General features: G+C 35.9%; 2 protein-coding genes across 2 annotated transcripts in view; both read left to right on the top strand.

Moving 5' to 3' along the window:
* Positions 1-284: 284 nt before the first annotated feature.
* LOC127850652 (placenta-specific gene 8 protein-like) lies at positions 285-7674 on the top strand. Its single transcript, XM_052383820.1, has 5 exons — positions 285-443; positions 1220-1446; positions 3563-3665; positions 6371-6510; positions 7007-7674. Exons 2-5 carry the CDS (start codon positions 1261-1263, stop codon positions 7118-7120), a joined length of 543 nt encoding a protein of 180 aa, XP_052239780.1. The 5' UTR covers positions 285-443; positions 1220-1260; the 3' UTR covers positions 7121-7674.
* Positions 7675-12263: 4589 nt separating this feature from the next.
* The window catches only part of LOC127850446 (cullin-5-like), a 28324-nt gene continuing 16061 nt past the window's right edge, over positions 12264-24526 (top strand). The window contains exons 1-6 of the mRNA XM_052383474.1: positions 12264-12421; positions 20277-20383; positions 21502-21601; positions 22611-22793; positions 23296-23437; positions 24197-24423. Of these exons, the coding sequence (XP_052239434.1) occupies positions 12413-12421; positions 20277-20383; positions 21502-21601; positions 22611-22793; positions 23296-23437; positions 24197-24423 (768 nt within the window). The 5' untranslated portion in view covers positions 12264-12412. The remainder of the gene's footprint in view (positions 12422-20276; positions 20384-21501; positions 21602-22610; positions 22794-23295; positions 23438-24196; positions 24424-24526) is intronic.

The following is a 24526-nucleotide window of genomic DNA, read 5'->3' as shown; positions in this document are numbered from 1 at the left end:
ATTATTTTGAAACGTTAATTTTCAAACTTTTTTCATATCCAAGATATACGCCAAAAATCTTTTTAAAGATATTTCTTGTTAATAATAGCTGCACATTTCTGTGTACGAGGAAATCGGGAGTTATAAATATATATATAACAACAACTAACTGCTGAAGCGTAGGATATATAAAAACATATTTTCCTCGCATCGGATAGGTCGGCTCGCGAAAGCTTTGTCTTATACTTTATATATAGTTGTTAAACCAGTTGACATGTGTGTTCATGCTATCCTCGTGCTAATCAAGCTGAGATGAGTCTTCGCATATAGGTTACATTCTACACTATCGGTGTAAAGCAGGTCGGATTTGTTCCTTGCGTGTTGTGTGTGTTTGTGTAGGAGCCGATGAGTAAAATACAATCATAATTATACAAGTTTTAAGTTAACCTGGAGATACAAAGCCGGTGAGTTAGCTTTTTTCGGTTGCATTCGTTTTAATCAACCATCAATCCCATACACATTTAACGTGTAGCATACGTTTCTGTTTGTATAAAGTGATTTCTTATTAAACTTGTCGCATGTTCGTGGTATGCAATATTTAAAGAAAGATAGAGTTTTGAAATGTGTTTGAGTCGTTCGTGCTTTGACCTTGTTTTATTTTATATTTTGGTTTATTTATTTTGCTTTTGTGCTATTATTTGCAGGTCATTATTTATTAATAAGCACAGAAAATGATATAGATGGCCTTATTGAACATGCCTTTTTTATCAATAGGGACTTTTTTAAACCCAGTGTGCATACAATAAATGAAATGGCCGTTGTTATACAGTTTAGTTGGTGAATTTATTGCTTATGAAAATGATTCATTATTATGTAGATTACTGTGTTGTGCATGAATTTTGACAGTTATTACCCTTGTAAATATTTATACAATATATGGAGAATTTTTCTGAAAAGTAATTATGTTTTTGCATACATATATTTTCTTAGTTCGTGCGATGTTAAATCAATGTTTGTGCAAAAAAAGAAATGAATATTTTATTGACATAATTATAAATTGCATTATATTAGCACTTAATATTGTTCATATATTTACAGTTATGAAATTGTTCAACAAGAAAGAACCCCCTTTCACATTGGGCTATATCATTCCTTAACACATGTATATTATACTGGTCCTTAGAATGAAGAAACGTGCAAAAAGTTGTATCTATCCGTTGTCCATTTATCTCTGCTGCAGTTCGCGTCATCGTTGTGATTCGTTCTCGTCGCCAAACCGCCATGTTCAACAACAAATCAAACAACAACAACAACGATTCAAAGCAAGTCCAAGGACAAGGCTACCATGGATACCCGGCTTACCCGCCCCAGCCACACGGCGGGTTTCCGTCGCACGTAGGAAACCCGCAATATGGAGTGGTTGCACCTAATTACGGCGGGAATTATTCTGCTCCGATAATAAACCAGGTATATATCCTTAGACCTAAAATAGCTGTATGTTTCTACTACCCGGAAAACCCTGAAGTATGGGTTTCGAGTTTTCATTTTCGTTTTTGCTACATCCAATCATCATAGGCGGTTAATAAAGTTAACCGTTGAAAGAGAGATACGTTTCAAAGAAAGAAACGGTCGATACCATTTCCTGGAAAGAACCAGTATTTGTTGTTTTGAAAATATCTTTAAAATAATAAAAAAGTTTTCAATCAATTGTTCTATAAGTAAATAACATAGGATCACGAATAACTATGTGCGGAACTTGAACCGCGATTACTGAGTGAGTATCTCATAAATGTAGGTGTTCACATTCGAATTATAACACTGCGATACGGATTCGAACCTCGTAATTTAATGATTCGATATTTTTACAATTGTTATTATTTTCATGGACAAAACGAAATTCACAGAGATTCCTGTTATAATATGATATTCCATCGATTGTTAAACTGCCACCTCTAAGTGTTGTTTTCAAGGGTTCGAGCTGTCTTGTGACAGCTCTTGTTCAATAAAGTAAGCAAAAAAATAAGTATCTCCATGATAACACTGTAAAGAGATATATAGCAAGCTTTACAATATGAAATAATTAAATCTTATTTTAACACCTTTAAAAAAATAGATCTCAATTTTAAGACTATGAAGAATAAGATTTCGAAGTTCAAAGAAAGGGGTCTGAAAGTTAACACATGTGAAGATCTGTCTATTGTTATCACCACGCTATTTGAAAAGCGTGGGAATATTGTGGTTATCTCCGCCGTCTGTCCGTCCGTCCGTCTGTCCGTCTGTCCGTCCTGGCCACTATCTCCTCCTACACTATTAGCACTAGAACCTTGAAACTTACACACATGGTTGCTATGAGCATATGTGTGACCCTGCGCTATTTCGAATTTTGATCTGATCCCTGGGTCAAAAGTTATGGGGGTTGGGGTGGGGCCTGGTCAGAGATTTTCACTCATTTTTTTAGGTTATTTTACATTAACGTCTTCATTTCTACACCAATTTACTTCAAATTGATACTGAACCTCTCTTTTGACAATACGGTCAATCTCAACTATGCATGGCCCCATTACCAACCCTGGGGCGCCCCGCCCACATAGACCACACCCACCCAAAATTGCCTTTTACTATAATTTCTTCATTTCTACACCGATTCACTTCAAATTGATATTGAACCTTTTTTATGACAATACGGTCAATCTCAACTATGCATGGCCCCATTAACAACCCTAGGGCGCCCCCCCCCCCCCCCCCACATAGGCCACACCCACCCAAAATTGCCTTTTACTATATTTTTTTCATTTCTACACCGATTCACTTCTAATTGATACTGAACTTCTCTTATGACAATGCGGTCAATCTCAACTATGCATGGCCCCATTACCAACCCTGGGGCGCCCCTGGGTCAAACATGCGGCGTGTGGATACGCGTCGGTCTCTGTCGCGCCATTTCTTGTTTTTACTTATAAAGAATAATATAATAAGTGTTAACATGTGTTGATAATCAGATCCTTTTCCTCTTGAGTTGTGAAAAATAAAAAATAAATGTGCGAGAATCGTCCCACGCTTCAGACCACTAATTGAGTTAACCCATTTATGCCTAGTGGACTCTCCCATCTTTCAAAATTGGATCAATTTATTTCCAAAATTAGTGATGTCTAGTATATTTATTTCTATATTTAGAATATTTATTAAAGAAATTCCTTAAGCAACCACCGCAGACCCAGATGAGACGCCGCATCATGGGGCGGCGTCTCATCTGGGTCTTCACTGTTTGCGAATGCCTTTTTTCTAGACGCTAGGCATAAATGGGTTAAACCTTGCCGACTTAGATACGTATTTTGACGCATGTGTGGTCCCTTAGAAAGTTACATTTAATTAAAGACCTTTCTTACTAGATTCAAGTTTTAAAGGCTTCATTTCCAACCTTTAGATACTGATGAGCAGCAAACAGCATGAAAACATGAAAAGACTGCGAGTTGCCCGCAGGCTGTTCTGGTTTCATTCTGGTTGTAAAAGCCATTTTCACGTAGCCTCTTTGGGGGAAAGGGTTAATGGAACACACCTAGAAGGTCTCCTGTCTCCCTTTCAGCCGACGGTGCAGTCGACAAATGTGGCTGTTAATATCGGTGGTACGTCTTACCAAAGGCCCTGGTCCACCCAACTGTGCGGCTGTATGGAGGATGTGGGCGGATGTGAGTAGGCAGCAACGCTGCAGCGTATCACTCATAGATTTAGACTTGGTCAAAACTGCGATTGGGAGAGTCGCATGTGTTGTGTATTAAGTCAGGAGAATGTGATAATGTCTCATGGACTGATAATATCGTGTTTTCTATTGACTGAAATCATCTTGTTTCATGGTATGATACATTGTTATGTCTGATGGATTGCTATTTTGATTTATTATGGACTGCCACCATTATTTCTCTTGAACTGACATCATCATGGCTAATGAACTGACATCTTGTCTCATGGACTGAAATTATTACTTCTCTTGGTCTGACATCATCATGGCTAATGAACTGACATCTTGTCTCATGGACTGAAATTATTACTTCTCTGAGTCTGACATCATCATGGCTAATGAACTGACATCTTGTCTCATGGACTGCCACTATTATTTCTCTTGGTCTGACATCATCAAGGCTAATGAACTGACATCTTGTCTCATGAACTGAAATTATTATTTCTCATGGACTGACATTATTGTGTCTTATTAATTTACTTCATCATGTCTCTTTGACTGACATAATAACTAGTATGTCTTATAGACTTACACCATGGCTTATAGACTTATATCATGGCTTATGGATTTTCGCCATGGCTTATACACTTACATAATGGCTTATAGACTTACATCATGGCTTATAGACTTATATCATGGCTTATAGACTTTTATCATGGCTTATAGACTTACACCATGTCTAATAGACTTATATCATGGCTTATTGACTTACACCATGGCTAATAGACTTACACCATGCCTTAAAGACTTGACTAGTATATATGAAATATATATAGTGGAGCTATCCTACTCACCCCGGCGTCGGCGTTTCCGTTTCCGTGCAAATGTTAAAGTTTTCGTACAACCCCAATTATTTTCATTGTCCCTTGACATATTGCTTTCATATTTTGCATACTTGTTTACCAACATGACCCCAACCTATAAACAAGAGCAGACAACTCTATCAAGCATTTTGTCATAATTATGGCCCCTTTTCCACTTAGAATATGCAGCAAATGTTAAAGTTTTCGTACTACCCCATTTATTTTCATTGTCCCTTGACATATTGCTTTAATATTTTGCATAATTGTTTACCAACATCATCACAATTTATAAACAAGAGCAGACAACTCTATCAAGCAATTTGTCATAATTATTGCCGCTTTTATACTTAGAAAATGCATATTATTGATAAATCTATGTTAAAGTTTGCGTACTACACTAAATATTTCCTATATCCTTTGAATTATTGCATTTACATGTTGCATACTTGTTTACCAACATGACCCCAACCTATAAACAAGAGCAGACCACTGTATCAAGCATTTTTACATATTTATGGCCCCTTTTACACTTGGATAATTGAACATTTTGCTTAAATTGCCATAACTTCTTTATTTATGATCACATTTTATTATTACTTTGACAAAACAACACTTACCTGAATACCACAATGGATTCCACCCAAACAATACCCCACGCCCCTACCCAGAATCCCTTTCCCCTCCCCCCTCCCCCAACCTCCCCCCCCCCCAATTTTTTTTTAAACACCATCTAATAAATTACCACACCCCTCATTATACCCCCCTCTCAACCCCCCCCCCCCCCACCCCCTACCCCCCCCCCCAAAAAAATTTTTTTTTTTTTTTAACATCATCTAATAAATTACCACACCCCACATTATACCCCCTCTCACCCACCCCCTACCCCCCCCCCAAAAAAAACAACAACAAAACATTATATTTTTTCCTTTTTTCATTTTTGAAAGATCGTCTAATAAATGACCACACCCCACATTATACCCCTTCTCAAACCCCCCTCCCCCCCAAAAAAGATCGTCTAATAAATTATTGAATATGAACAATTTCCCCATGATGGCTTACGTTATACTGTCAAGTTACTCGAATAGTCGAGCGCGCTGTCCTCTGACAGCTCTTGTTTTAGGTTATTTTACTACAATTTCTTCATTTCTACACCAATTGTCTTCAAATAGATACTGCACCTCTCTTATGACAATACGGTCAATCTCAACTATGCATGGCCCCATTACCAACCCTGGGACGCCCCGCCCACATAGGCCACGCCCACCCAAAATTGAATTTTACTATAATTTCTTCATTTCTACACCCATTCAATTCAAATTGATACTGAACTTCTCTTATGACAATATGGTCAATCTCAGCTATGCATGGCCCCATTACCAACCCTGGGGCGCCCCACCCACATAGGCCACGCCCACCTAAACTTGCCTTTTACTATAATTTCTTCATTTCTACACCGATTCACTTCTAATTGATACTGAACTTCTCTTATGACAATACGGTCAATCTCAACTATGCATGGCCCCATTACCAACCCTGGGGCACCCCTGGGTCAAACATGCGGCGTGGGGATACGCGTCGGCCTCTGCCGCGCCATTTCTATTATATATATATATATATATATATATATATATATATATATATATATATATATATATATATATATATATATATATATATGACTTCTGTAGTTATATCCTGCGTGTATCAAATATTTCCATTTATGCTACTTTTATGATAATTTAAATTAACTTAGATATTCCGTCAGAATTAAATGCCGGCAAAAACGTATGATAAAGCATCACGATTTCAATATACATGTACACAGTATATGTTCTTTATTGTGAACGTGCAGGTTGTTGCGCTTTGTGCTTCTTCCCTTGCTTCGTGATGACCCTGGCAACGCGCATGCAGGAATTCTGCTTTCTTCCTTTTTGCGTGCCCAACGCTCTCCTACCCATGAGGGTAAAGATAAGGGCCGAGAACGATATCGAAGTAAGTCGCCGCCACTAAACTTATTTTGCAATCCAATCTCGTCGTGGAACATTCATAAAAAATTGCGATATTCTTTTGAAGAACCACTTATCTCGGGTACTAATAACGTTGGTCCATTTTATCTACCAATGGTAATCTATTTCGAATTACATCGGTTTTATACGGTATGTGATTTAAGAAGGACAAAACATGGATCAACTTAGTTCGTACCAGCTGATTCCTGTGTTGTTTTTCTTTTCAAATTGTAAATGCGGGATGCATGTTAGCAATGTGTCGTCTCAGATTAGCCTGTGAAGTCCGCACATGCTAATCTGGAACGACACTTTCCGCCTTAACTGGATTTTCGTTTAGATGATAATTGCTTTAAAAAAAATCCATTAAGCAGAAAGTGCCGTCCCTGATTAGCCTGTTTGGACGTGACAGTCTTATCTGGGACGACACTTAATGTAAACGCATTAAGCCCAGGTTTTCCAGAAGGCGAGTCATGTGTTTTCAGGGCTCAATCTGCAAGGACTGCTACTGCACGTACTGCTGCGCTATGCTGACGGCGTGCCAGATGAAGAGAGAGCTGGACAACATTGACAAGAAGATTCCCGCAACCCAGCTTTGAGCATTACCGCGCGATGAACTCTTGGGAAATGTTCCTATATGAATTTTTGAAAATACAGTTCAATAAACGGTTTGAAACATCTCTCTATGAAATGTGGGAAAAGCGATCAATGAACTCTGTGAATATCCCGCAATAAGTTATAGGAAAATCGCGAAATGAAAACTGTAAAATACCGCTAAATGAAATCTATGAAATATCGATTTGTGAACTGTGTAAAATATACAGCTACGAAATCATTGACCTTCACACAACGGGAAATGGGAAACACTGTGCAATAACCTCTGGCAAATATTGCGCCATCACCTTTAGGATATATTGTTCAATTAGCTAAAGGAAATATCGCGCAGTGAAATATTGGAAAGAAGTGTGCAATGATGTCTGAGAAATACCGCGCAATGATGTCTGGGAAATACCGCGCTATGATTATGTTTTGTCTGCATGAAAAGTATACGTTTGCATTGTATAAATTCTTACACATACGATACTCTGCATAATGGCTTAAAGTATTATTTGTATTTCTACAATTATATTTATATATTAAAGTTCAGTTGTGTTGTATATTATTTTTACTAGCGTTTGATATCAAGATCTAGAATTATTGATAAAAAAATAGCAAATTCTTTTTTTTAAAGAAACCAAATGCTTAATCAGAAATTCCATTATTTTTCAATATCAAGAAATCGAAATTTTGATGTCCAAAAGTCATTCAATGATGTCAAGAAATCGAATTCTTTATATAAACAAGATGTGTTTGTAAAACAAGTAGTATGTCCCCACAATCTTTGACCTAGAAGGATGACCTTGACCTTGCACCACTCAAAATGTGCAGCTCCATATGAGATTCACGTGCATGTCAAATATCAAGTTGCTATCTTCAACATTGCAAACGTTAAGGCCAACATGGAGGACATTTAAATATACCAAATATCTTGTTAACAAAATAGCTGTTTTCGGTCTAAATGTAAATCGTCCAAAAATAGATATTCATGTTTGTTACAAACAATAAAGATAACGTATCGTACGTTAAATCAGGGACCTATACAAACTTTGTTTGTATAGGTCCCTGGTTAAATTTAACTATAAGATAAAAACCTGAATGTGTTATGCTTTTATAAATACGTCAAGTTGGAAGTACTAAGTTTATGTTTAATTCTTATTATTTTAATATTCGACCCGTTCTCGTCATTTAAACCAAATTCCTCCTCAGCCCGACTTAATCTGATTCTCTTTTCTTAAAAACTTCTCATTTAGGTCTCATTGGCCCAGGGACCTATACAAACATTTGTTTGTATAGGTCCCTGATTGGCCACAGTGCACTGGTCTATTCGGGTCAAAATTAGTTCTTTCGCAAATACCCGAGCTGTGGGGGTTGACTTAACCTATTTTTTACTCAAAATTGTTGTTTTCCACTGAACGGTCGCAGGGGCAGGTCAAACCTATAGATGAACTCGTAAAGAGGCTGATGGACCTGTAAATAAACTTTAAAAAAAACATAGACGAGAACCACCATTTCCAGTCCTGCGTTTGTAGTGCACCAATGACGTGTTTGAAGGAAGAACCCCTTTGTAGGCTTTCGCCATTTTTTGTGTGCGCTCTACCAGGGAGGTCCACTACTGAAAAACATCTAGACTGTATTCAGTCGCCACCGTATTCGGAAGCTTTTCCGACCTGAAATTAAAGCGAACATACAAAAAATGTGAATTAATTACCCATGTTGTTGTTACATAACACCAATAATTATTGAACACGTTTTAAATATGAGATTTCTGAAAGTTGCGTCCAATAAAAGCCAGAAGTAGCAAATCGCATTCTTTGAATATGCACGTACGCCGTTGACACAAAGGCGATGTGAATAGTGTTGTATGTGAAGGTGTGGTATGGTCGATGTTCATTGTAATTGAAACTGAAAATCTACTCCTCAAAATCTCAAAAGAACAATATTTTATATTAATCAAACAAGCTGGGTTCCATATAAAATATTATTAATAATACTTGAATGATAATAAAAAGAACCAAGATTGAATAACCAAGATTGTACGTCCAATTAACGTAAATGTCTCGTGTGGAAGCCTAAGTATCAGTATTGTTTCATCCTCCAATTAAAATTAATCTAAAGTCAAAAAGAATTTTGTGGTCAACGTCAAAATAAAGTCAGGTCATGTGAGTGTGATTAGTGTCGAATTGTAGTATAAAAGCTTTTATGCAATACTGTCTAGATGCATAAAACAATTAACCCGTCCGTCCGCCGAACATTCCGCCCGAAATTACTAAGTAATTGCATGTGTGATGTCTGTAAACACACTCAAAACACCCACGTCATATTGATATTATTTTAACCTTGATATGTATCTCCTCTTGGATTTTGACAAAGTCAGGAGCTTTAAATTCTTGGTTAAGCCAAATTGAAGCGTTTTTTTCACTTCTATAACGCTTCCTATAATAATGTGATTAGAGATTGAATGATGTTCAATACACCAACGTCATCTGACCTGTTTTTGACCTTTACATATACCAACCTTCGGACTTATTAAAGCCTGATTGGCATTGCGCTTAATATCACTACTACTTAATAAGAGCTTTAATGCTTCCATACAATCTGCACACTCACATCATATGATCTCATTGTGACCTTGATTGACACTGACCTACTCTTGGACTAAGACTTATTCAATGGGCCAATGAATCGACATTCACAGCGCTTCAACTCGGGGCATCTGCATTTATTGAACGAAGCATCGCAGATTGCTAAGATAACTTGCAATAGTGCCAATACATTTATTTAATTTATGTTTAATACTTTTTACAGAGCTTAATTTTTCATCTGTATTCCCTTAAATTTTCTCCAGATTTATTTTGTGGGCAGTATGTATTATCAACATTGGACGATACTTCATAAAGAATATTTCACGTCTCAGCAGCATTAGTTAAAACACTCGCTTTGCGTTTAGTTATATCATTAATGGCAACAACAGATCAACTAGTATCATATCATAAAGCAGCACAGCAAAATTTCTCCAAGAATGCTTATACAAGAATTTTGTTAAAACGAAGCAAATTTCCAGGGCATTCTTACTGTCTTCGATTGATTGTTATTCTCAATTTCTCTCGCAAAAGGCAAGTCACTTTGTCCATCAAAATGCGATAAAGACACATACAGATTAATTGGGTTATAACAAATTATATGACAAAAGTTTGAGGGTCAAAAGTTTACAGTGTAACATCTTAGGAAAAGGTTCAAGAGACGGAATGACATAATCAAGGTAATATTCTTAAAGGTAGTACTAAATATAAAGAGGTCATTATGTTATCAGCCGTTACTAAAATGAAAATCAAAAGCAATGCAACGATCAAGCAGTGAAACGGAAACAAAATTATTATACGACAATGTTCAGAATCCCGCCCTCTTTGGAAGCCCAATTCTTCTAAGCAACTATATTATTTTAACTATGTTTTCAATTTATATAAAAGGCGTGGTCCGTCCGTAAGTCTGTCCTTCCGTCTTTCACAAAAACTTTGAGGGCTATATCTATGTAATTTAACATCATAAAACTTTATGGATGCATGGATATCAATGAGAAGAAGTGTCCTGTACAAGAACCATAACCCTACACTTTCTTTAAAAAGAGTTATTATACCCCCACAAAAAATGTTTAGGGGGGGTATATAGGAGTGAACTTGTCGGTCGGTCTGTCGGTCTGTCTGTCGGTCAGTATTAAGTGTCCGCTCTCTAATTCAAGTAGTTTTCATCCGATCTTCATCAAACTTGGTCAGAAGTTGTATCTACATGATGTCTAGGCCAAGTTCGAACATGGGCCTTGCCGGGTCAAAAACTAGGTCACGGGGTATCTTAGTGAATTTTTAAACCTCACCATGTTGTCCGCTCTCTAATTCAAGTAGTTTTCATCCAATTCCCACCAAACTTGGTCACAAGTTTTATCTAAATGATCTCTAGGGCAAGTTTGAACATGGGCCATTCCGGGCCTAAAACTAGGTCACGGGGTCACTTAGTGCATTTTTTAACAATCAGCATGGTGTCCGCACTCTAATTCAAGTAGTTTACATCCGATCTTCACCAAACTTGGTCAGAAGTTTTATGGAGATGATCTTAAGGCCAAGTTAGAACACGGGCCTTTCTGGGTCAAAAACTAGGTCAAGGGGTCACTTAGTGCGTTTTAAAAATTGAGCATGGTGTCCGCTGTTTTTTGTAAAGACGACATGCAAAATATTATGTGTCAATGTGGCATGTGGGGGTATTCGTCACGTCTGTGACAAAGCTCTACTTTCCATTTGTTGTTGTATGATGTAACTTTTCAGGGCTTTGAATGTGGTACCGTACACGATTTCAGCGTAAAACTTCATTAGTGCATTGATATCATTGAGAAGAAGTGCCATACTTAAGAACCATATCCCTCCACTTTCTTAAAAAAGAGTAATTGCCCCGTGCTGTTTTCATACTATATGACTGTTCAGGGCTATATCTCAGATATGATACAAGATTTCAACATATTACTTAATGGGTGTGTAGATATACATGAGGAGAATTGCAATGCATAATACAATTACATACCCTTAATGAATTTGATTAGGATTAAAGCGTACATCAAGGGATTTGCACATATCAATAAAAATTGTATTTGGCAGGGTAAATTAATTCAACGAATTAGCCTGTTTTCATTTCTGTTTGAAGTCGTCTATTCAACAGTTATGAAATGAGTTAAGTGTTAAGTTCGCAAATTGACATCCCAAAATTTACATTATGTAACATATGTTCACTAAAGTCTTATGAAGTTGTATTTTTCAAGGGATATGAAGCAGGGACCGACTTGTCTAGGTTACTGTATGGAGCAAAGATCTATTAATACTTTACTGGAAAATCTGTGCATAGAGTCGTAATCAGCACGCTTTTTATTGTAGAAAAGTTAAACAACGCAAACATTTTGATTAATAATGACATAAAGTAGCATGATCACAGACAAAAATTCACGAAATTACACAAAAATTGATTCTGATGACGACGATGATCAGGGTATTCGATAAAAAAGAGCGTTTGATTTTACCAAAAGAATAGTATATCCGGTTAAATAAGTTTGTTTACATATTTGTAAAACAATTCAGCGAAAGATGATGGACACTCACAAAATAAATTTTGTATCATGTTTAAACAAATTAAATTGAATAAAGATAATAAACAATAAAGTTATTTTAGACTTTGGTGATTAAATGATTAATTCGCATATCTAACATTTAAGCGATTAAAACTGCTCCCAAATAAAGATTGACTAAGTTGTCAAAATGTTGAAGGTATTTATTTTTCTTATGTGATTATATGTGGTATTTTTTCGTATAAGCGCTTGGACCTTAAATCGCTTATCTATTTTTTATTATTTATTTCTCTAACTTTCTCTAATCTTGATCTATTTGAACTATTAAATTGTTCGAAAAGAAATTCATTTTAGCAAGTGGGTGGGGAATTTTTGTAAACAAAACAGTCTTTTGATCACTACCCGTATTCCAGGGCTTGACACTTACTTTTTTTACCTACTGACCCAAAGGACCACCAGCTTTCAGAAATTACCGGTCCTCCAAGATTTCAAGTGGTCCAACAATTTCTCTGTTATTTTACCTTAATTTCAACTTACTTTCCGGAATATCCACAATGTATTGTGCATTTATAAAAAGAAAACTATACTATCTACTAAACTATTTCAATATCCCTTTCATATTTTCGCTGTGCTTCAAACTTCTCTTCATTAGTTTTAGGTTTTTTAGGCGTAGGTTCAACCACACCCGGAATGAAATTCCAAATCGCGAAAACTTGTAATCTTGAAAATACGCATGTTTACTCACCCGCAATATCAAAACATTATTAAGCGCCCTCCAGTATAAATTCTTACGGTAAACAAAGCATATTCTGATGTTATTAAGATCGATAAGATGCTGATTATTACTGCTTTTTCAAAATAATAAACACCATTTTGTTCATTTCTCGATCCGAACGATTAGAATTTTATGTTAATGTGTGTATCGATCACAGGGAAGTCCGGAAACATTTTCAGGAGACATTTGTGGATCGCAAATCGATTTTTTGATGCGACAACAGGTTTTTGTCATCCGGGCATCTAGAAAAATTGAATGTTGCTATTTTTATCCCGGTCTCGAGGCTGGCCATAAAATAATTATGAAATTATCGGTTTATTATGAACATAAAAAGTTGTTTTATTCCTGAAAACGGCTTTCCACCAGTATTTCACAATAAGCTGGCTAGGATTTTTAACTGGTCCGACGGATCAACCAAATTTCTAGTTTCACTGGTCCTCCCTATTTTTTACTGACCCCGGGTCAACGGACCACCGTTAGTGTCGAGCCCTGGTATTCACCAACCAATTCTTTAACTAAGTATAAAGGATACACTTAGACCCAAGACATTTGATTTTAGAGCAGGGGTGGCGAAATCAAATGTCAGAGTTGCCCGAGTCGTACATTTGCTTGTCTGGGCAACTGATTTTTTTCAATTAAGTTGTCCGTGGACAACCAGTCGGGTCGAGGAATACAAAAAAATACATTGTATTAAAGCCGTAATTAAGTTTTACAAAACCGGATGTTGACACGCGATTACATTGTCAGTGCTATTTGCGGAGCAATCAAGCTAAAATACGGGAACTTTTCTGCCCAGTGATCTCCCTAATTTTATAAGAGACCGGGAGCATGCCGCATTTTCAACATTCAGTAAGACTGTTAGAAGACAGTGTACAGGCTGGTTTGCTCGTTCATTCTGTATCTAAATATTAAATGTTCGTCTTAAATTTTAAAATGCATTAATACCAAATGTTCGCTAAATTCTAGCATGTTTTTTTTCTAATGTTTTACTTCATACAAATTCGAGCATAGCCGGATAGTTACTTTGCATATGGCAATCGCTGTCATTAAAATTCGGAAATGATTGTCGGATAACACATTTACTTATGCTCATTTGAGAATTAAACAAAACGTTTACAGTTGTGTGTAATTAAATCCACGAGTCTTTGTTAAAACGCTTAAAGTGATGAACAAATGTTTTGACAATACACAAATGCACAATATCAACGATGATTACACTGTTGCCATCATCAGTTTTCTAAGTAACTGGCCACGATTTCATCGTGGAGGTGTACACCGTAGGGTCTGTTAGAATGGTACACGTGTAGGTATAACAATAAATGCGTTTATAATTTATATAAACATTAATGGACAAGTGTAGTTCAGCAACGGACAAGTTAAATTTCCTAAATGGTTGTCCGTGGACAAGTATAGTTTTTTTAGATTTCGCCACCCCTGTAGAGTTTGACTAAATGGAGCAGGGATTTTTTTCGTTCCAAATAAAGAGTAACTTTAAAATATGCTAAAATTCCAAATAGACCAGTTGACGAGTGACGTCACGCGCACCTGCAAATATTAGACTCCGCCCACTGGTTGGCCAAAAAAAATGGAATTTATATTAGGGCATAAAGAGAAGGTTGACATAATTATCATATTTATTGATAATCATGCACTATATCAAATATAATTTTACTGATCATGTCTGAATAGAACATAACATAAACATGCAAGGAAATGCATTTGTGGAACGATTATATTGTTGTTGTCATTATTTGTTTTTTATTTAAAACGAACTCGGGACTGGAACACAATATACTAGCTCGTTATGTTTGGTTACCACAAAAATCTCTACTTGGCGCATCTTCGCGACCATTTTTTAGATAAACAATTCTCAGATATTGAAATTCTTTCAGAATAAATCAAATTTAATGAACGAACACAAATAAGGATGAAAACAAATAGCAAGTATATCGACTTTATGTACACAACATATAGTAACCGATTTGAACATTTATGCCTGTGAAAACTTACCTTATTACACATTAAATAAATTCTATTGATAAATGTAATTGTTTTTATTTAATTATTCACACCAATGTTGACACTCTATGTTTCAGCGTTCTTAACCTGGTGTTTAAATGCACCTTTGTTCATCAAAAACCGATTATCTCGTTATGATCGGATACTGTCCAAACAATTACAAAGAAAACATGGTGTCATAAATAGAGGGACCTATTGTTGGGTCCCTGAATAAACAGCATGTGTCTGGTCATTAAACACAATTCATGATAACGCGATCCATGTCATCTCTTGGCATATATTGAGCAGTCATCTTAGCCAAATTGTAAACCCAAAATAAGTTACAGTTGCTTTAATAAAATATTTTAACATATTTAAACAAATGAAGATATTTGTTAAAAATGGATTAACGGGAACTAGTGTATATATATTAGCCAGTTTTATCATAATGATGCAGTGTAGCGGATCCGTGGTCTAGTGGTAACACACTGGCTTCACAATCCAGAGATCGCTGGTTCGATCCCCCGCTGCACCTAACCTACTAACTTGTCTTTCGCATGAGACGTTAAACCGAGGTGCAGTGTACTAGGTGCTATACACCGGGCACTAAAAGACCCAGGGTCACCTCTGGAACGGGGTGTCTCCTGTATCTTGCACTATCCCCCGTAACCAACTAACACGTCTTTCTGGGGGCGATGGCCATATGGGAGACAATCCCGGTGCACTCGATAAAAAACAAAAACAACAACATAATGATGCAGTGTTTAATAACTGTACATTAAAAATATTGTGCAATTTCACTGCTACACAATTAACGTATTTAACGAGCACCGGCAAATGTAAACTCGGCTATTATGTGTTAAGATTGTACGTTGCTGTAGTGTACGAAACACCATCATGAAAACAAGCAAACAACAAAAGGGTTAAAATTACTGGCGTAAAATAAATTAATATATAGATTTATCATAGAATGCTAGATTGATATCACTCCTTATCACTAGTAAAGAGATCACAATATACACGCAAAGACAGCTCATAAGCAGTTCTTGTTTGTCATATGTATTCTAAACTTCGCGATATTGTTATTCAATGGAAACGAAACGATAATTCATTCATTGGAAAATAAAATTACTTAATTATTTAAAGATTGTAATGTATTCTGCTTTTAGTGTCTCATTTTATAATTGATCCAATGCACCTCTTACAGTTACACTTTCGATCGCTTATGAACAATAACAATATTTACACCAGTTATAATTATAATCAAATTAATGTATGTTGGATTATCTGTGAAATATAATTTATTAAAATCTATCACAAAGAATACGCTAATTTATTGTTTTGTGGGATTGCCAGTTTTTAGTCTTCCGACCATGTTTACTCTGATTGTAATAACTAATTTGTATTTTTATAAAGACGGAAATTATATTTATGATTATACATTTATTGGTACTAAATTATTATATTTTTGCACTATTATTTAAGAGTTTAAATAGTTATTTCGGATTTTTGTATCATTTTATTGACTAAACAAAAGATATTTTTACATTTTTTATGTTACTGTAACCAGTGTCTTTTGCCAACCAGTCAGTGCGCATGCGCGGAAAATCCCGAATGTAAACAATAACATTCAACTGGTCTATAGTCTCAGACGTCAGAAAACAAAGTAAAGTTGTGTTAAAAAATCCAACTCTCTGAGAGTGAAAAAATCAAATTGACTTGTTGTTGTTAACCTCACCCACGATAAATTCTATTTTTGTGTAATTTTATAAGGTGTCAGCCTAGCGACTGGTAGGTCACAGGTAGTCTTATTTATAAGACGCGCAAAGAATTTAAAGATACTTTTTATATGGGCTAAATTCTTTGGAACGTCTTCTCAGAGAAAAGTCCAAAATGTGTTGGACACCAGAAAGTTTTAATTTTCATCAATTTGCGTAAAATTACGAAATAACATTACCAACTCATTCAGTTTTAGTTCAGAAGTCCATTTTTACCTCAAATATCGTCAAATTGAAGTTCGAAAGGCATAAATTCTTCAGTTAAACTTCTGCTTAAATTGCAACAATATCACTGACCTCTTGCCATATTATGAAACAGATTTAAATATCAATCAATCAGAAGAAGGCATTACGGTGTAACATGTACGCGTAATTTTATTTAACATGAACTTTTAAAACAGACTTTTACCTAACTAGTATGCTTATCATAGTCGATTTAATAAGCATATGTTCAAAACAGATATGGTGCAGTTTCTTTTCACTCTTTTAGGTTTCAGCAACTTTTTATGCATGTTTTTTTCGCACCTCTGTGTTGTTTTATATACATTCTACATTACATAGGACGGTATACTGTATGATCTGTATCAATATTATTTATGAACAGTATAAAAATAAAAGATGAAATTTATTTCAGAATTTTGTAATTGTCACTTTAGAAAAAAAAACAATGCTTAATTAATCCAGAAAAGTACAATAACATTGGTTTACTGTGTAACACTCTGCAGGGCTCGAATTTAACTTTTCTTTCTACTAGCAAAACATTGAGAGCAGCTTAAATACCAGCTCGCAAAATCAAAAACATTCTCGCAAATTTTGCTGGAAACATAAATAAAAGCAAGTTTGGACATTAGTTTAGTACTATGAAAACTAAATAAAATATGACATCAACCACACGTTTTGGTGTTATATATGAAGTTCTTTTTCCCACTTTTTCACTGTTTTCGTGGAAGAATTTAATCTCCTTTTTTTCTCTCAACTCAACGGTTAACTTTGCTTTATATTTCATATTGTTATTTCAATCTGTGGGCAAAAAGAAACTAGTTATTTTTCGCTTCGACGACATGACTGTTGAACAGTTCAGGTTTTTTGTCTTTTATAGTGAACATGTGTGGATAATCAATTGTTTCATTATCTTTGTACCAATACCATCGGCATATATGTACTATAAGTATACCAGTCTACATACAAGGTGCGAGCTTCCGCATATGGGTATTTGGACGTTCTATTAATTGACCTGCGGTTTAGCATTCACAACGTCGAGCGCATTTAGCAATATAACTCTTTTTTTCACTATTTTTTCACTTGCAAAAAAATTCTAGTGGCTTCAAACTTAACTCGCAATCAGTATTTTTCACTCGCATTTTGCGAGTGTGCGAGTGTTAATTTCGAGCCCTGGCTTTGCACCACAACAGACGAACGCAAACTGTATTTTACGCTGTTTATTCTTCCACATTTAAACCAGATGCTTTACATCAAGGCCGTGTTATCGATTTGTATCTACACAGCGAGCGAATCGCGAGATATTGAAAAATTGTATAGTGGTTGGATTTAAATTGCTCAGGCGTGCAAAATTCAAAGTGTCATTACCACATTACACATTTACAAAATATTATCGAGAAACAAATTATCTACATGTACACAGGTATATAAATATTATTGCAATCCGTTGATATTAAGTGTCTGATATCGGGGCTTGAATGTTGCGCACAAAATCCTTGCGCAACAATAAAGACAAAGAAGGAAAAAATTCCACCATATTTTGAATGCTTCAGCCGTTGAATGCTCCAAATATTACCAATATAAAAAGTAGCTTAATATTTGAGAGCGTCAACAAGTTGGACTAGGTCACAGGTTCCTTCCCCACTGTAGGAGCCTTCTTTAGATATCCCAAATTGTATTGGTTCTAGGCCTGGAAAACAGACTCTAGAGCGCTTCAATAAGCCTTAGGCTTTCGATGCAATCAAGCTTAAATAAATAAGTTTAAACTAAAACACAACCCATTCAATCAAAAAAGACGTTTCCTGTGTATTTTCCCATTGATTTGATTTCTGGTTTTAAACCTGATTGTTGTTTTTAATGAAATTAGTCATAATTATAATATTTGATACTAGCAAAAAAAATATATGTGGTCATCATTCACACAGACAAAGTTTGATTAAACTAGCAATCTATAACAAATAAGAACCATCTTTCCTATGACACATTAGGCTAGCACCTAGTCCTTAAATTCTACTGTGCCATGAGGGTTGTCAACACCTCAGTTTAACAACATACTAAAAAATTAGTGACATTTTTGCACACATGAAGTGAGAGATACATTGTAATTTGAAAGTTGGAAAACAATAAGTTATTGATTGTGTTCGTATTTTAAAGTTTATTAGATTTTGTTCTTTATATCAATTTAAGTACAAATCTTAAATGGCAATTTTGGAGTTGCTTTTAAACCATTATTTTATTAGGTATATCGAATTAAGAAACAAGTAATCAATGGCATAAATTTCCAAATGTTGAGAGTTTTACTACTTGAAATTTCCCTATTTCAGAATTTTACACTCTCTGTTTTCCCAACAGGACTGGTTCTGATACTTTGCCCAATTAAAAAAAATCCCAAGTGAGGCAATCAGTGGTGCCTCTGTTATTAGTGCTATGTTCTGTGAGGCAATTAGTGGTGCCTCTGATATTAGTGCTATGTTCTGTGAGGCAATCAGTGGTGCCTCTGTTATTAGTGCTACATGTATGTTCGGTTGAGGCAATCAGTGGTGCCTCTGATATTAGTGCTATGTTCTGTGAGGCAATCAGTGGTGCCTCTGTTATTAGTGCTACATGTATGTTCGGTTGAGGCAATCAGTGGTGCCTCTGTTATTAGTGCTACATGTATGTTCGGTTGAGGCAATCAGTGGTGCCTCTGTTATTAGTGATATGTTCTGTGAGGCAATCAATGGTGCCTCTGTTATTAGTGCTATGTTTGGTTGAGGCAATCAGTGGTGCCTCTGTTATTAGTGCTATGTTCTGTGAGGCAATCAGTGGATCCTCTGTTATTATTGTTATGTTCTGTTTGAAGAATGATGTAATTTGAGGTGTCAAAAGTCAAGTAAGATGCAATCATGAAGAATATTTAAAACGTTAGAGTATTTAAAAGATTCTTTATTCTTAGACTTAATTCCAAGAAATGGTTGCTGAATATGGGCCTGTTTGTGGTTGCTTAAAAACAGTCTTATCATAATAATCAGCCTCTTTGCATACAATCTCTCTTTTTTTGTCAAATTTTGGGTCAAAATTCCACCCAATATCGAACATGAGAAAGTTAACATTTCTCCCAAATAACTGTAAACAGTTTTCAATTGTAGGTTTAAAGACTTTATACAATTTTCAATGGTAGGTTTAAAGACTTTTTTAACAACTTGCAAAATTGGTATTGAAAAATTATGTTCCTTAAAAATGGATTGAAAGGCTGAAAGCACATAGTTATATGAAATAATTATTACAATTGATTTTTTTTTCAGCAGGGGCAGTCACAGTTTGAGGAGAAGTGGCCGTCAATGCGGCCATCAGTTCTCAAACTGCTCCGACAAGAACCAGTCACACGTTCTGAATGGCATGATTTATTTTGGTATGTATTGCTTGTCTATAAAAAAAGAACCAGCAAAAACCAACTATATCAGGCTCTTGATTTTCAATGCACATATTAAATGTTAATAACATTTGATGAATAACTATGTTCATTATACACTTTTTTTTAAATTATCAATTAAAGACTTTACACGCACATTTTTAGCTCACCTAAGCACAACGTGCTCATGGTGAGCTTTTGTGATCGCCTTTTGTCCGTCGTGCGTTGTCCGTTGTGCGACGTCAACATTTGCCTTAATCACTCTCTAGAGGCCACATTTATTGTCCAATCTTCATGAAATTTGGTTAGAAGATTGGTTTCAATGATATCTTGGATGAGTTCTAAAATGGTTACGTTTGCTTTAAAAACATGGCTGCCAAGGGGCGGGCATTTTTCCTTATATGGCTATATATGGCTTTAGTACAACCTTGATAACACTCAGCTGAGGCCACATTTATTGTCCAATCTTCATGAAATTTGTTCAGAAGATTGGTCTCAATGATATCTTGGATGAGTTCGAAAATAATTATGTTTGCTTGAAAAAAATGGCTTCCAAGGGGTGGGGCATTTTTCCTTATATGGCTATAGTAAAATCTTGTTAACACTCTAGAGGCCACATTTACTGTCTGATCTTCATGAAACTTGGTCAGAAGATTCATCCCGATAATATATTGGATGAGTTCAAAAATGATGCCGGTTGGTTAATAAACATGGCTGCCAGGGGGCTTGGAACTTTTCCTTATATGGCTATAGTAAAACCTTGTTAACACTTTAGAGGCCACATTTATTTTCCGATCTTAGTGAAACTTGGTCAGAAGATTTGTCCCAATAATATCTTGGTATCTCAGGTGAGCGACTTTGGGCCTCTCAGGCCCTCTTGTTTTATGAGTTTTGATTAAGGATCGTATATGAACAGACACATATCTTTTTTCTTAGTGATGGGTGTTATATTGATTATTTGAATATAATGTATACTTATTGTTAGAATCCATGAGAATTTTATTTTGTCATGTTTGCCAACCTGTGTTCAAGTGCCTTTGATCTTGTTTTATTTCTTTATTTAGAGGGCTTGCTGGCTCAAAGTCATTGATGATGGCTATGTTGTAAATGTCTTACAGGGCAGTTCACTCAGTGTGCCTTTGGGACGACAAAGGTCCGCATAAAGTCTATGAGGCGCTGCAGTATGATATTCTGGAGTTTATTAAACATGCTCAGACAGTAAGTTCTCCTGAGTTTATTTTAACAATTTAAAAACTGATCTTGATAAAATGGTGATTTTCACTTTGCTATGATAGTTTTCATGTGCATTAATATATGAGCTGCATCATAGTAAAATGGGTCTTATGCCATATGCAGCAAGTATACCTCCAGGCAAGCCTGAACATTAACACAGTCAGGAGATTAAATGTCGGCTAATGAAACATGAAACCTTTCTTGACTTTATAGTGGACAGGTTTGCTCCTGCGCAGGCTGGTCTGGAGCTTTGCAGGCCACATATAGCATAAGACCCATTTCCACATAATGTGGATCATAGTAAATATATTCCATTAATAATTAAGTGTTAATGCAAAGTTTAAGATGATTGAATGTAAGCATGTGGGCTGTTGTGTAAAAAAGAGATGAAAAATCTACATTTTGCCAAATAATGCACATATGTGTCTTGTTCTGATAAAACTGGGCATAATACATGTGCGTAAAGTGTTGTCCCAGATAAGCCTGTGCAGTCCGCACAGGCTCATCAGGGACGACACTTTCCGCCGTAACTTGATTTTCGGTAAGGATGGACTATCTTGAAACTAAAAATACCATTAAAAAGGAAAGTGTCGTCCCTGATTAGCCTGTGCAGACTGCACAGGCTAATCTGGGACGACACTTTACGTACATTAATTAATTTAAGCCCAGTTTTCTCAGAACATGACACATTTGACTATGCATGATTCGCATATCTTAATATAAAAAGGCATTCAATCCACTTCATCTTTCAAAATCTTTCTCTCTTACTGACAAGAACTTGTTGATCAAGGAATATCAGAGAATGTGTCCTCTGACTTTCAATATTCACCTTTACATGTTATAATGTTATGTACTTTTACATGTCTTGTACGCTACGCTTAGGGGAAAAAACATCAGTTAACTAGCAGAGTATTTTGCTTCTGAAGTTCTGACTTTCATTATCCACCATTACAGGTCATTATTGAAAGTATTTGATAAGAGCTTGATTTTACAGCGTGTCCTTCAACACCACGAGGACTCTGCCCTGCTGAAGGCGTACATTGCAGAGTGGGGCAAGTTCTTCACTCAGTGCGACTACTTGCCAAAACCTTTCATGCAACTGGAGACTTCCCTGGCCGCCAAGACACACACACCCATGCAGAAAAAGCCACAGGGGGAAGAGAGTATTGTCAGAAAAGTATGTACTTAAAATGCAATACAACCCACAGGGTTTTTGCTAGCTCAAAAAAATAATTGTCGCCTAAAAATTGAGCCACATTATATACATTGGAGACCTTTGTGTCCATCATAGATTGTATTGCCATGAATAGGAATCTGGTGATGGTAATGTTACATTATACTGACATTGTGACAATGGCTTCTAGATATGCTAACATTAGATAAACATACTTTAAAGTTTATAGCTCCTGGAAAGCAAGGTTTACTGCGTTTGTGTAAAGTGTTGTTCCAGATAAGCCTGTGCAGTCTGCAAAGGCATATCAAGGCCATACTTTTGGCATTACATTGTATATTTTCTTTAAAGTCTCTTCTTAGCAAAAATCCGGTCTAGTCTAGTCTGAAAGTGTCGTCCCTGATTAATCTACTATTCTGGGACAATAATTTATGCACATGCGTTAATCCTTTTTTCCAGAGCATCATAACAAATATTTCATAAATCACAACTGTTTTGATGTCCACAGCTGATGCTTGATAGCTGGAACCACAGTATATTCTCGAATATCAAGCAACGATTACAGGACAGTGCCATGAAGCTAGTGCACGCCGAGAGAAATGGCGAGGCCTTCGATTCACAACTTGTAATCGGCGTTCGGGAATCTTACGGTATTTTAAGCTTTTTTTCTGGCTTTTTATCATTACCAGTTTCAGTATGTGTTTTTCCAAAACAAAAGACAAATAAGGCAATATGAGATACATCCAGATCTTTTTTAAACATGTACATTATACAATAGGTGCACCGTTTGTATTCCCCAAGTAAGAGATTGCAATTACTTTTTGAACCGTTATAAATGGTTTAAACGTGATTGTTAGCATAGAAAATGTATGACTAGGATAACTGTAGTCTCTATAAGCCAATCAAAAAAACTCGCAGTCTGTTCAGGTTTTATGCTGTTTGCTGCATTTCAGTATCTAAGGGTTGGAAATGAAGCATTTTAAACTTTAATTTAGTAAGAAAGGTCAGTAATTAAATTTAACTTTCTAAGGGACTACAAATGCATCAAAATATCTAAGTGGTAAAGGCTTAAAAAATAGTTCTGAAAAAACACTTTGCCCATTCTCTATTTGTTATAGTGAATCTCAGTTCCATTCTCTATTTGTTATAGTGAATCTAGGTTCCATTCTCTATTTGTTATAGTGAATCTCAGTTCCATTTTCTATTTGTTATAGTGAATCTCAGTTCCATTCTCTATTTGTTATAGTGAATCTCAGTTCCATTCTCTATTTGTTATCGTGAATCTCAGTTCCATTCTCTATTTGTTAAAGTGAATCTCAGTTCCATTCTCTATTTGTTATAGTGAATCTCAGTTCCATTCTCTATTTGTTATAGTGAATCTCAGTTCCCCTATTCTCTATTTGTTATAGTGAATCTCAGTTCCGATGTGGAGGACAAACTGAAGATCTACCGTGAGAACTTTGAGAAGGCCTACCTGGAGGCAACGAAGGACTTCTACAAGTTGAAGGCGCCCCAGTACCTGCAGGCTAATGGGGTTCAGAACTACATGCGCTACGCTGACACCAAGCTGAAAGAGGAGGAGACTCGAGCTCAAAGATACCTGGAGACAAGCTGGGGCTGTACCTCTGTTAGTGGGGTATGTTGGTCCAGGGTTAAGTCAGCCAAATTAGCCAATAGCTACAAAGTGACCAATTTGGCTAAAGAATTTTCTGTTTAGCTACAACTTTATAAAAATGCTT

Source organism: Dreissena polymorpha, chromosome 11 (assembly GCF_020536995.1).
Source record: "Dreissena polymorpha isolate Duluth1 chromosome 11, UMN_Dpol_1.0, whole genome shotgun sequence".
Taxonomy (NCBI): Eukaryota; Metazoa; Mollusca; class Bivalvia; order Myida; family Dreissenidae; genus Dreissena; species Dreissena polymorpha.
Note: the sequence above shows the minus strand (reverse complement) of the source record. Positions and strands in the feature narration are given on the sequence as shown.

Excerpts from the sequence above, each read along its gene's own strand:
- LOC127850652 (XM_052383820.1), top strand. The coding sequence starts at position 1,261 with ATGTTCAACAACAAATCAAACAACAACAACAACGATTCAAAGCAAGTC. Across the intron at positions 1,447-3,562 it reads CTGCTCCGATAATAAACCAG|CCGACGGTGCAGTCGACAAA; the intron begins GTATATATCCTT and ends TCTCCCTTTCAG. Across the intron at positions 6,511-7,006 it reads GGGCCGAGAACGATATCGAA|GGCTCAATCTGCAAGGACTG; the intron begins GTAAGTCGCCGC and ends ATGTGTTTTCAG.